General features: G+C 47.0%; 1 protein-coding gene across 1 annotated transcript; it reads left to right on the top strand.

Moving 5' to 3' along the window:
• The first annotated feature begins 6,066 nt into the window (after positions 1-6,066).
• On the top strand, positions 6,067-12,292 carry LOC149359238 (acetylcholinesterase-1-like). Its single transcript, XM_089567623.1, has 3 exons — positions 6,067-6,071; positions 9,326-9,421; positions 10,135-12,292. Exons 1-3 carry the CDS (start codon positions 6,067-6,069, stop codon positions 11,651-11,653), a joined length of 1,620 nt encoding a protein of 539 aa, XP_089423749.1. The 3' UTR covers positions 11,654-12,292.
• Positions 12,293-13,223: the final 931 nt, after the last annotated feature.

The raw sequence follows: 13,223 nt of genomic DNA, 5'->3' as shown, positions 1-13,223 counted from the left end.
GCGTTTTACGTAAGTGCAGGTCAGCGGCTGAGAGCGTGGCACGGCATCGGAGCCTCTAATTGGTAGCGTCGTCCAGGAATTCCGTTTATAACAGGCAAGAGAAGTGTGTGTGCGCCTGTCTGCGCTGCTTTCTGGCACACCTCCGCTGAAGACCCTCTCGCGGCTCGAAACGAATCACGCAGTGGACGGGCTAGTCAAGTCCGCACACATGTGCTACCATTGCAGTGCCAGCTAATTTTTTTTTATTCGCCTAAAGGTCATAAGTTATAAAAGATCGAAAAGCGTTTCGACTTTAGATGCGCGGCAAACATGACTTAGCTAGTTGGTCACCGTGAAGGAGTACGCCGTGCATGTGTGAAACTCGGTTTCATACTCTTGCCCCGTTTTTGCCCCCCCCCCCCCCCCCCCCCCGCCTTCTCTCGGCCTTCTATTTGCCGTTTGCCACGAGAGACAGGGGTTTAGGAATAATGGATTGTATTTTTTGGGCGCTTGTAACGACTATCTTTGTGAAGCCTTACTACTATAGTTTCCGAGACAATGCAAGGACCGGCCCCAACGGATGCGATGCCTGGCAAATGATTCGGTGGGTGGTCGTTCCAGAGAACCCGCTGAGATCCGCAACAGAGAACGCTATGCCTCGTCGAAGCGGACAAGTAAAGTGCAGTCTCTATTCCACTTTTTTTTTTTTTCATCGCCAGTGGCCGCACCTTGGCTCATGTAAAGGCGCCCTGTGGCTAAGGAAGGCGGAATGAAGGCGTGTCGCATGGGTTCCGTGTTTTTCAACTCTTTCTACTCGTTAAATCCACCCACATTGACGAACGACGTACCGACTGGACTCCGAATTAACGAGAATTACGAGGATCTAATCAGTTGCAAGTCGACCCGTTTAGTTTTTATCACCGTGTGAAGAAAAAAAGTCAGCGAGCGCAACGTGGCACGATGTCGTCGCAGGTCGCGAGGCATGAACCGCAAGGCGAGGGCGAAGCAGTGGAAGTGCATGATGATAATCTCAGTGTGAGGAAAAATAGCAAAGACGACGAGGGATGCATCGAGTTACACTAAAAAATTGCCGACGATTACGTTACTTCCTAATGCGAAATTTGAGCGCAGATCATCAGCTGTTTCAGCTTTTAGATAGATTGAGGCAAAGAATTCGAGCAACACATATATGTACAATTACAGACAATTTGTTTTTCACACATATTGTTTCTTCAAGAAACACTCCACTATAACAGTTCTTGATTGTCATGAAGGAAGCTTTGTAGACGGAGAAATAGATGGATATATGCCCGACTTGCTGCACCAATTCTATATTCTCAAAGACGAAGTCTGCGCAAGTGTTTCGCGAGGTTGTCACAGCTGTGGGAGCCGTTACGAGCGAGAGGAGCGGGAAACCAATGCGGCTTATTATAGTTAGCGATTCAAAAACAGCCATTCTTTACTTCGCCCGCGGACGCGTCCATCCCCCCGCGTGGAAGATATTGAGAATGTGCACCGTAAATTCCGATAGGCGTTTTGAGCTCGTGTGGGTGCCGGCTCACTCTGGCAATCCTGGAAATGAGGCCGCCGATAACGTAGCCCGAGGACTTGTTTGCCGGGAAAATGGCGACCCCTGCCGGGATTTCTCGAGGGAGCGGGCACACAAGTTCTCAGAACTGACTCAACAAGCACGCCTTGCCCGTCGACTCTATCCTAGTGATGCAAAACTATCGAAAAATTGACTATCTATAGTATCGATAGTTTTTTTGAAACTATCGCTAGTGTAAAAAAAAAACTATCGATAGTGCTACTGTTGACAGACTATCCATAGTCATACTATCGATTCTACTATCTATAGTATTACTATCGATAGTAATACTATCGATAGTATTCCTATCGATAATGTTGCTATCGATAGTATTACTCTCGATAGTACCGCTATCTATAGTCTTGCTATCGATAGCGGTACTATCGCTAATAACACTATCAATAGTAACAATATTGATATAATGCATTTGTTGGCCAGCGATATAAACAAAACATTTGGGATACCTGATTGGTTTCACGGTCTCATGAGAATCAACATTTCTAAGAGACTCAAGCTATGAGAAATGCCGTAGTAGAGGTCTCCGGGTAAATTTCGACCAGCTGTGGTTCTTTAACATGCACAGGGACAGTTCTGAAAAATGCCTGGAACTGCATGCGATAAAAGAACAAACAGCACAAGTTGTGCTGGCTTACACGGCACCATCGTGCACAGCAGACGTCGTCTTGCTGACGTAACCCCTGCAGAAATGCTTTTCACACACATGCTTCGCAACTAGGACATTCGCACTTTAACATTTTATCCAGCAACTTTACGTAGGGAACGCCTGCAGAGCTCTGTGACGCGTAGGCCGCAAAAATCGGCGAGTCCTGTCAGATACTCATACTATCACCTCCATGCCACACAGTCGGGAAACCAAGTTTAGGATGCAGTGGGTACGCGTAGTTGATTTTATAGAATCGATAGAACAATATATAACAAGTAGTATCGATACGGCTATCGACTGTACTAGCAATAGAACTATCGAAAGTACTATCGATAGCGCACTGTCGATAGCACTATCGATAGTCTTTTTTACTATCGATAGTTCGATAGTGAACCAACTATCGATAGTACCGATAGTACTATCAATAGTTTTGCATCACTACTCGATCCCCCTCCCCACCCCCGCTTATCCCACTCCCAACAAATCCTCTGGAGGCGACTCCAGAGCCTAACTCTTCTTACCCCTCAGCTTCTATCCTACTCCCCCCCCCCCCCCCCCCCCCCCGTTTCCCCCGAGTACGCTCTCTGCGGAGAATGGCACGCCACCCTGGACCACAACCTCTTCGGCTGCCCTGCCGATCCTCACCCGCAGGGACAGCCCGCCATCGGAACATGGGAAAAATGGGAGGCCCTCCTTGCGTCGCAGGACCCGGACGCGCAACTTCGCTTTGTGAGCCGGGATGCCCGTGCCATGGTCCTACGCGGCCTGGACACATGCGCGTAATGTGAGGGCTGTGCGGTGGCCCTGAGACATTGCACGGTCTAAACTCACTTGCTTAATAAAGATTCCATCCATCCCGCATAAGGGGTAAGAAATTCCCGCTTGTCTATATATCTACATCAATGTCCCCACCCACCCTGCCATCCTGGCAGCTGGCATCGTTTCTGGCACAACGCTGTCAATGCCAAAGCATGCAGCGCACATCTGTCACTACCGCCACATAGCTTAAAGCACGATTGAGGTGTGCACTGTTCCAAGAGGGCAGTTATGCGCCTTCCCTGTGGTTCAGGTGTCCACCGATATGTGTGAGACAGATACTGCGCATTCCCTTTCAGCAAAAACCAATTTACAAATTTTACCCTCTGCTTTCCAGGACCCCGCTCTACTGGTTGCGCAGCTGTGGGAGACAGGTACTGCACGTTTCCTTTCCCCTCCGAATAATTGGCAGTGGTTTAGCTCTGGTTAAACTGGGTAAATTGCGTTAGCAATGGCAACCTCGGTTATCCGCTGTTTTTTGAGTCTTTACGCGCGTTTTTCTGGCGATTTTTCGGCGCGCTGCCTTCGCCTGGTAACATAGCGGCGTTCCTGAGCAGTCAAGTGTTGAGATTCATCGGTGACCGATGACGTGCAACCACTCTGCGCTGTGAAACGTTGTCGGCGAGCTGTATCCTTAGCACGACGCTCTGGAAGACGTTCTTCACGCTGTTCTGTCTTCTCTTGTGCACGTTGTCGCTTTCTCGCTTCTTCCTGTCGCTGCCAGTTCTCTTTAGAGGACTGCATAGCAAAGCGTTCCCGCCAAGGCAAGCGCGCATTTATAGACGCTTTATAGGCCCGTGTACTGTGTCAGTGCACGTCAGGATCCCCAAGTGGCCGAAATTTCCGGAGCCCTTTACTAAAAATAGACAGGTTGTACTTCATACGTACTTCATTAGAGGTGATGCCATTGAACATGTATCATCCACTAAATATCTAGGAGTTCATTTATCTTCGGATCTCACTTGGAATGTTCACAGTGAGTACATTATTAACAAGGCCGCTAAAACATTAGGTTTCCTGAAACGTAATTTGCATCAAGCAAACCAACAAACAAAACTTCTAGCCTATACATCCCTTGTCAGGTCCCAACTGAATACGCTTCCATCATCTGGCACCCTCATAAAACTTACCTAGTAAACTCCATTGAATCACTTCAGAATAAAGCAGCCAGGTTTATTGCCCACGATTATTCATTTCGGACCAGCGTAAATAGTCTTAAGCAACAATTAAACTTATTTCCCCTCCAAATTAGAAGAAGAAATGCCCGCCTATCGTTTATGCACAATCTATATCATGGTTCATCAGAATTTCGAGAATTGTTTCTGCGTCCTGCTGCCCACATATCTTCTCGTTTAGACCACCCATTTAAATTCAGCCCCATATTCGCGCGCACAAATTTGTTCAAATATTCACCTCTTTTACTTGGCATCTCACAGTGGAACAGTTTGCCTGCAGATGTCGCCTCCATATCTAATCATGCATCTTTCCTCAAGGCTTTAGAAGATATCTTATGTTAGGCTGTTTTGATTGCTTTCTTGTTATTGATGGTTTTAGATTACTTATCTCGTTTTTATTTTCCTTCATGTACTAAGCTGTATTCATTGCTCTATTGCGCTCCCTGCCCGGTATTGCACGTGCTTATTGCGAATTCTGTTATAGCCTTGCGTAATCATTCAAAAATATACGTATGTCTATTGTATAAATACACAGGTTCCAAATTATTTTATTTCTCCCTACATTTTTTCCTTTTCTATATTTCTATGGTTATCTTATAAGTGCATTTCTACTTGTGTGCATATGTAACCAGTTTTGAATTGTATTCCCCCCCTATGTAATACCCGAAAGGGCTCTTAGGGTAAATAAATGAAATGGCGTCCCTCATAGCCTCAATCGCTTTGGGACGCTAAACATCTGTAACCCATAAACTGTGCATGCAGATATTTTTTTTATTTATTCATACTGTTAATCTTTATTTCAGGGTTGCGACAGAGAGGAAATACAAACAGTTCCATCAAAAACACTGATACATACTAAAAGTTCGAATAAGAAATAGTATAACGACGAACATTTCTAGTTAGAGTACGGCAAACGCTAAATTGAAATGCGGTTACGCTGGGGCCGCTGTGAAAGACTAGCACCGTGGCTGGAGCTAATGGCACTGAAATCATCAAAAACAAATAAAACAATACCAAGAGTATGCTAGGCTAGTTGTGCATAATCAAGGTGTGTTTGAAAAGCTGTGATATCGGTGATGTGTACAACACGAGAAGAGGATTTATTACGAAGTTGGATTACATTCGAAAACATGCTAAAGAGAAAAGCGTCACTGCTTGCGAAGTAGGTAAGAATGTATTCTTACATTATGGTTCAGTCGGGCGCAAAGGTTTATTTATTTATTTCGCATGCCCTCAATCGCCGAAGCATTGTAAAGGGGAGTGGGTTACAAAAAGCAAACACGGAACATGAAATCGGCAGGTATATAGTACAAAATACGAAATAAATCATATAGTGTGAAGGGTTAAAAAGCCAGAAAACGAATATAATTGCACTAGAAAAATAGATCGAGAAGCGAAGCAAAACATGAATAACAATAACAAGAAAACGGCAAGAGGAAAAAAAAGGCATTAATAAACACTTAGGTGGCATCACAAAAATGATTGAACAATGCTTGCCTGAAACGAGCGTAATCTGATATAGACGCGATCTCTGCGGAAATGTAGTTCCAGTCTTTAGATGGGTTTGGCAAGAGTGAATGAAAAAAGGTGTTCGGGCGGCAATTAGGAAGAGTAACCTTGTGACGATGGTCGACACGTGGGGAGCGGTAGCTAGGCGACATGACGAATTCACGATGTATACTCATGGTAGTGAATTTTTATGAAACAAGCAAATGCGAAAAATTTTACGCTGCAAAGATATATAGGACAAACCGACATTAGACCTCATTAACGTTATGCTGGCTGTTCGGTTATAGTTAGAAAGTACAAATCAAAATAAAATTAGTTTGCACCATTTCAACAGCATGAGGTAAAGTGTTTTGATTGGAATTCCAGATGGAGGCAGCATATTCAAGTTTGGGTCGGATAAGGGTTTTATAAAGAAGAAGCTTTAATGAAGCAGGGGCTTTACTGAAATTACGTCTTAAGTATCCTAAGGTGCGATTGGCGTTGCTAATAATTTGGTCAGTGTGAGCTTTCCAGTTTAATGTGGAAGAAATGTTTAGCCCAAGGTATCTGGTTTGGTTTTATGGTTTTATGGGGTTTAACGTCCCAAAGCGACTAAGGCTATGAGAGACGCCGTAGTGAAGGGCTCCGGAAATTTCGACCACCTGGGGTTCTTTAACGTGCACTGACATCGCACAGTACACGGGCCTCTAGAATTTCTCCTCCAAAGAAATTCAACCGCCGCGGCCGGATCGAACCCGCGTCTTTCGGGTCAGCAGCCGAGCACCATAACCACTGAGCCACCGCGGCGGGCTAAAGACCAAGGTATCTATATGCAGACACGGACTCAAGTGGAGTGTTGTTAAGTGTGTTCACTGAGGTGCATTCACCGTGTCGAGAGACACGCATTATTTTAAATTTGTTAATGTTTAGTTCCATGCGCCATTTTGTGCACCAAAGAGCAATGTTACTTAAATCGGACTGAAGTATTAGTATGTCATCATCATTACGAACCTGGCGATAAATGACACAGTCGTCAGCGTATAAGTGCATGCAAGAAGAGACGCAGCTCGGCAAGTCGTTAATGTATGTTACAAACAAAAGTGGCTCTGAAACGGAGCCTTGGGGCACGCCTGATGTTACTTCCGTTATGGGAGAATTACAGTCGTTAATACAGACGTACTGGGAGCGATTGATCAGAAAATGCTCAAGCCAGTTTATTACAGCAGGATCAAGATTCAGTGCACATATTTTAGTGATTAATAGCTTACGATGGACTTTTTCAAATGCCTTGCAAAAGTCCAGAAATGTGCAGTCTGCCTGGGAATTCCGATCAAGTATGCAATGTGACGAATGCGTGAAATGAATGAGCTGAGTTTCGCACGAGAAGGAAGGGTGAAAGCCATGTTGAACAGATGTAAAAAAGAATTAGAGTGCAAAAAACGATAGATTTAGGAATATAATATATACTCCAATAAGTTACACGGAATACTGGTCAGCGATATGAGTGAATAATTTAAAGGGGTTGATTTCCAACCTCATATATGAAGAGGAACCACCTTTCCGATTTTCCAGTCTATCAGCAAAATCTCTTGTTGTTGGCCGCAAGGTGCAGGTAGCTGTTCATGTTTATCTTCAAATCCCCATGCATGCAGTATAAGTTTAAATATTTGTTTTATTTTCTTCATTTTAAGCCGCTTAAGGTTACAGGACTGCAACAATTCGCTGATCCAGTCGGTGCTCCTATACGTGTCGCAGGTAAAGCAAGCGGCAAGTCTTTGTATTTTCTCTCGATTACCTTGTAAAATCTCTCGTTCAGGACGCCAGACAAATGATGCATACCCTAGCACTCGTCGACTGAATGTTTCTTCAGGCCAATAACTGCCCTTCGCGGCTCTAGACAACTTCGCTTCCAAGAAACACAGCTTCTTGAAAGCTGCTGATAAAACAGATTTGACATGCGTACGCCAATTTTAATCGTGGGCCATAGTTATCCCTAAATATCTAAAGCTGCTTACATTTGCCAAGGAATACTTAAATATAGAATACTGGAACCATAGGAGACTCTTTTTTTCTGGTAATGCACGTGAAAGTTGTTTTACCATAATTTATTTGCATTTTCCCATATCTGACACCACTCCCTTAAGACATGAAGACACTAGTTAATTCTAATCTGGTCATCCATAAATCACAGTAATTGATCCATAAATCACAGATGACATAGTGAGCCTTCCAGTAACTTCGAGTTTTATGGATACAGAAGGCAAAATCAATACATCCGCTGTAGAGAAGACTTGGCGGCCTAAAAACAGTATGGAGGAATTGCACGTAATGCCGCACTAATTGAAGTAACATAGCTTAGAACATGAAAAAGAGCCTTCAATGGGAAACAGTTAGTAGTAAATAGAGCAGAATTCAAAGTAAAAAAAGTTGTAGAAATACAAATCGACTAAAACAATTAACCACAGTAATTAACTCGGCAAGGTGGCACTCATCACCGCCCCAAAGGCAATGTGAATAGTTATTTATCTTTGCTAACTATCGTTGACTGAGCTGTACGTGGTGATTTTTTTATTTCTGCGTCGTGGTTTTTTTTTTTATGGGGGAGGGAGGGACACAGAGTTTTGCTTTCCTCTTTTTTTGGCGGTTTCTTCATGCGCGCCCACCCGTTACGAAGAAACCAACATTTTTAGCCATGGATGTTTTTAGACCTTATCTGAAACGTTGAAAGGCACTGTACCATACATCGTCATCACCATCAACGTTCAGTAAAAGGCATCATGCCAACGCGCGAGCTTACGAAGAATGTGAAAAGAAGAGAACGAAGGCAAATTCTTGTCCCGTTTGCCGTCCTCCCATCTTCGATCTCCCTGCTAACAGGTCCCCTTTCGTTGCGTCGTCCAATCTGTCAGCCTATACCCTATTAATACTCCTTTACCTCTAAAACTCTTAATCATTCAAACAGTTCACCGCCTGTGTCTTGGCCACTCCCCCGTAGTGGGTATGTGCCATTCTACTTGAGGCCAACCAACCAACCAACCCGTTTGCCCTGGTCTGGAGGAGCGCTAGTTGACTGCATCCCGCTGGCTCCACCAGTTATGGACGCTGACACAGACAGCTTCCAAACATCAAGCAGTCTAGCGTACGTATGCACTGGCACGACGACGTTTGCTGCTGCTTGTGTCTATTAGGGACGCGGCCGCTGTTTTTCTCGATCGATGCACGCGCGAACAGAAGTGGTCCGAGCACGCTGTGTGGTAACCTCCGCGCACGGCAGTTCCCTCACGCTGCTCCGTAGCTCTTTGGTGTCCGCGCTCATTCGGATATGGCCGAGCAGAGCGCCTCCAGCAGTTTCAGCGGTGCTGCCCGTGCGTTCGCATCGCTATCGAGTTTATTTTGCTCTTCACTGGGCACTGGTTATCCCATTAAACAGATCGCTCTCAGCAGTACTCCGGGGAGCTGTTCAGTGCTACTCACTTGTTCGCGTTTGTCTGGCTATTGTTCTCTTTCCATGAGCTCGTTGCTTTCCCCTTCATTTGCCACTCTGTTGGTTGCCTGGACAACGATAGAACGCGCACTTGTTTGGTAGGAAATGAAAGCGTTTTAACTACAATTGAGATTTAATATTTATTTATTGTTTTTTTTTCTGAACAGGAGCCTCGAGCGGGAAGTATCGCAGAGCGGCGAGGAAGGCCGCAAGAGCATCCCAAAATGGTGAGATTCTTAATTTACCTGTAATACGGACATAGCGGATGGCTTCAACGAATCGCTCCTCACGCAGACACAGGGTCATCGCCCCGCAGTCTATGGCCCCGGAATCACGAGCTTACACCGTCCGTGATGAGAAACTGCGCCCAGCAAAATTACTCTACGCACACCGAGGAACGGACAAGCAAATATCTAGCAGTTGTGTTACACCTAGTGCCACATTCCTGCGGCCGTTCGACTCAGCTCCTCAGACCTGGATCACACGAGCGCCGCAGAGCTCCCGCTTGCAGTCCAAGGTTATCGGGGCCCACATATGGGGCAAACAAACAGGGTAGCCAAGCTTCCTTGCACAATGAACACGTTTTCTTGCCTGCACGGGGCGCTGTAGTAACAGTTAAACATTTGTAAGCACTTATTTCCCATAAGCGAACGCAAATAAATCGGTGAACAGCTAACATCCGTCAATAAGAGAGCCCAGTTGTTGCAAAATAAATTCTCCTCGCTAGATAAATGTCGGTAGAAGCTGGAACTATGCATTTACGAAGAATCGCTGCGAGGAAGGGTCAGCTGCACATCGGAGAAGTAGTTCGTTACGTTCAAGGGGAAAAGAAGGAAAGTGACTGTGCTTCGCGACAGCGGCGGCTTGAGATTGTTGCTTTGGCGTCTTCGTGCGAACGAGCGAAGCCGTCCAAGCACTGCTCTCTCGCTGATGACTGCAGGGTGCTGTACGTGCCCATGGTGGCGTCTGTGGTGTTCCTCTTCGTCTTCCTAACGACCAAGCGCGGCGGTAGCGGCCACCACGACGACCCTCCCGCGAGCGGTGCCGCAGCTCGCCGCATAGCAGTTGCTTTTCCCCGGCTAGGGGAGACGCCGCACGTCGAGGTCCACCTGGCAGACCGCATCTACAGCGGCCACGTCCTTGCTGTGGGCAACCGCAAGGTTCATGCCTTCCTCGGCGTCCCGTACGCTGAGCCGCCCCTCGGCAGCCTTCGGTTCCGCAAGCCCGTCCCGCTGGGGTCTCCCCGAGCAAACGGTCCCCTGGGCGCCTTAGTGGTAGCTCGCAGCAAGCGCTTTCCATGCCCTCAAAACCAGCCTTGGAGCACGCTGCCAGCTCCGTCACTGGACGTAAACGTCACCGAGGACTGCCTTCACTTGAATGTGTGGGCGCCCGCGGACAGCTCGATAGAACGGCGGGCGGTAGTGGTATTCCTTCACGGTGGCAGCTTCCAGATAGGAAGCAATGACCGGGAAGCCAACGATGGCCGCCTTCTCAGCGCCGAAGGTGACGTCGTGGTAGTGGCGCCCAACTATCGCCTGAACGCATTCGGCTTTCTCAACGGCCATGTTCCCGATGCACCCGGCAACATGGGTCTGCATGACGTGATCCTGGCGTTGCGCTGGATTAAACAGAACATCGTGCACTTTGGTGGAAGTCCAGGTAACATTACTCTCGTGGGCCGGGACGCTGGCGCCGTGTTGGCCGGGTATGTCATGGTTTCCCCAGTTACACAGGGTCTTGTGAAGCGGTACATCCTCCTCAGCGGGTCTCCATTTTGGAATCTTCCAGACAATCGAGGTGCCACAAGCGTCCAGAACCTCAAGATGCTGGCGAAACGTCTCAAGTGCAAAGAAAGCGAGAGCGTGTTCGACGCCATCCGGTGTCTTTCCAGGGTAAACATTTACTCCTTCACTGACATGGTAGACCTCTCACAATTTTCAATGTACCCGAGCGACCAGGACCAAGTTCTGCCCTTTCCGATGCCAGCGGGCTTGATAAACGCGGCGACGTACGGGGCTGAAGACGTCCTTCTAGGTAACGAGGCATCCATAGGTGAGTCCTTGGTGGCGCCTTTCTTGACAATGTCCCTGGAAGGCGTCCTCAAGAGGAGCTTACGCTCGTTCGGCTCCACATTTCTCAAAAAGTATGGCTGCAACGATGCACCAGAGGCCATGAAAGCGTACGACATCTATGGAGCGGCAAACAAGAGCGTCGCCTTTGCGGACTTGGTTGCCGACTTCGTCGTTCGCTGCCCGCTGCAGTTGCTCGCGGACGAGCTTGCAAGGAGGGGTCGCCGGGTGTTCTACTTCGTCTTGAAGAGCAACCCGGCCTGGACAGGGATTATGGACCAGAGCCTCTTCCTGGGCCTACCCCTCGCGGACTCCTCAGCGCCCCCCGACCTCGTGGCGCTCAGCAAGAACGTCCTCTACACCTGGACCACGTTCGCAAAAACTGGGTGAGGAGCTTCGTCATGTGGCTTTGCACAGTTCATTGCGCCGTTGGTCGTCGTAAGCGGCGGAGTAACGGCAGCTCTGGTAGTATTCGCTGACAGCGTTCCAAGCCTGTGCGCTGATGAAGCTGCGACTTTTTAACATCACTTCAACCTCGAGGAGTTAGCGCAAGCTCGCGCAGAGCACTAATGGCGGTCAGTTTCTGAGACTGACCGCCAAGCACGCATGAGAGGGGCAGCGCCGCGCGCCAGCAGCCATGCGTTTTCGGCATGTCCATACTTCTCGGCCGCGAACGGTAATCAACGTGCAGTGTTCCACTCAGTTCGAGGGCTGAATGCATCAAACGCGATCTAGCGTACAGTTTGGTCCCTGACCGTAGCTGCTGCAGTGCATACGTAAAGTACCGGAGCCTGTGTCTATATAATGCTTTCATGCGTGAAAGGCCCGATGTACTGTGAATAAACTGAGCGGCGCTACCTCTATGCTTCATGCACGTCCTTCGTCCGCCATGTGGGCTGAGCTTATTGTTTTAACGGCATTCGTCGTGCGCTGCTTTCAGCTTTCGAGACGATGGATGTTGTGCTGGTTTTGAGAAGATTGCAAGATTGATGCTTCTGCATCGTCGAGAAAGAGCCCCGGGGAACACAACGCCGCACTACCTGCAGTCGGTGCTGATAGATGTGCCTTAAATGTATACCTTAGCGTTTCCAGCACAGTTCAAATTGCAGCCGACATGCAGCCAACGTGCGATACGCAGCACTTTTTTTTTTTTTTTTTTTGGGGGGGGGGGGGGGGAGGGGGGTATCGAGGTATAGTTTAATAGCGATCTCTCGTGTAACACTCACGTAAATAAACTTAAGTCCGACTTATCACGGGTTATTGGTTGTACATACAGAATTCAGCACTTAATTCCATCTTGGTTGATGCTGACATTAAATTACTGTCTGTTCTGTTCTAGAATAAGCTGTAGTAATTTAGTTTAGGGTACAACAACTGATTCCAATTACAAAAAATAATTACCTTACAGAAGAGAGTATCACGCATATGCGAAAATTATTGTGAAGATAAACGAAAACTAAGAACACACCCACTTTTTATCAAATACAGTATACTAAGTGCTGACATGGTGTACTACTTTAAGCTGCTGCAATAGATGCATAAAAATAGTTTGCACGCTACACCCACAGATTCTGTAAGCCTGTATGCTAATAGAGATCCCAAAATAAAGGTGCCAATGGTCAGAACAAATTATGGCCGCGAAACAATATCTTTTCAGATTACCAAAATGATCAGCAGAAGAGATGTCTCCATAAATTATAATAAACCTTTTTCAGCCTTCAAGAACGATTGTAAAAGAGTTCTTCTGTGTAGCGATGTTGTTTATACCTCTCATTAAAGGGCAACTAACTGTCCAGGATCTGGACATTTTTGAAAAACAAGCCCACTGCTTAGATGAGGCACCGAAGATAACCTCTCCAAAATACTAGAGCCATGCGCGCCCCGAAAGGCTGTAAAAATTGAAATCAAAGACCGTTCGTTCTTTCCTTCCAAAAGCAAACGTCCTCCTCTTCTGCTCTGG

The sequence above is a fragment of the Amblyomma mixtum genome, chromosome 2 (assembly GCF_055824585.1).
Source record: "Amblyomma mixtum isolate Tamu chromosome 2, ASM5582458v1, whole genome shotgun sequence".
NCBI classification, from domain to species: domain Eukaryota; kingdom Metazoa; phylum Arthropoda; class Arachnida; order Ixodida; family Ixodidae; genus Amblyomma; species Amblyomma mixtum.
Note: the sequence above shows the minus strand (reverse complement) of the source record. Positions and strands in the feature narration are given on the sequence as shown.

What these genes read in the sequence shown, in the direction of transcription:
- LOC149359238 (XM_089567623.1), top strand. An exon ending in CGCAAGAGCATCCCAAAATG is followed by an intron (nt 9,422 to 10,134) that starts GTGAGATTCTTA and finishes TGATGACTGCAG; the next exon opens with GGTGCTGTACGTGCCCATGG.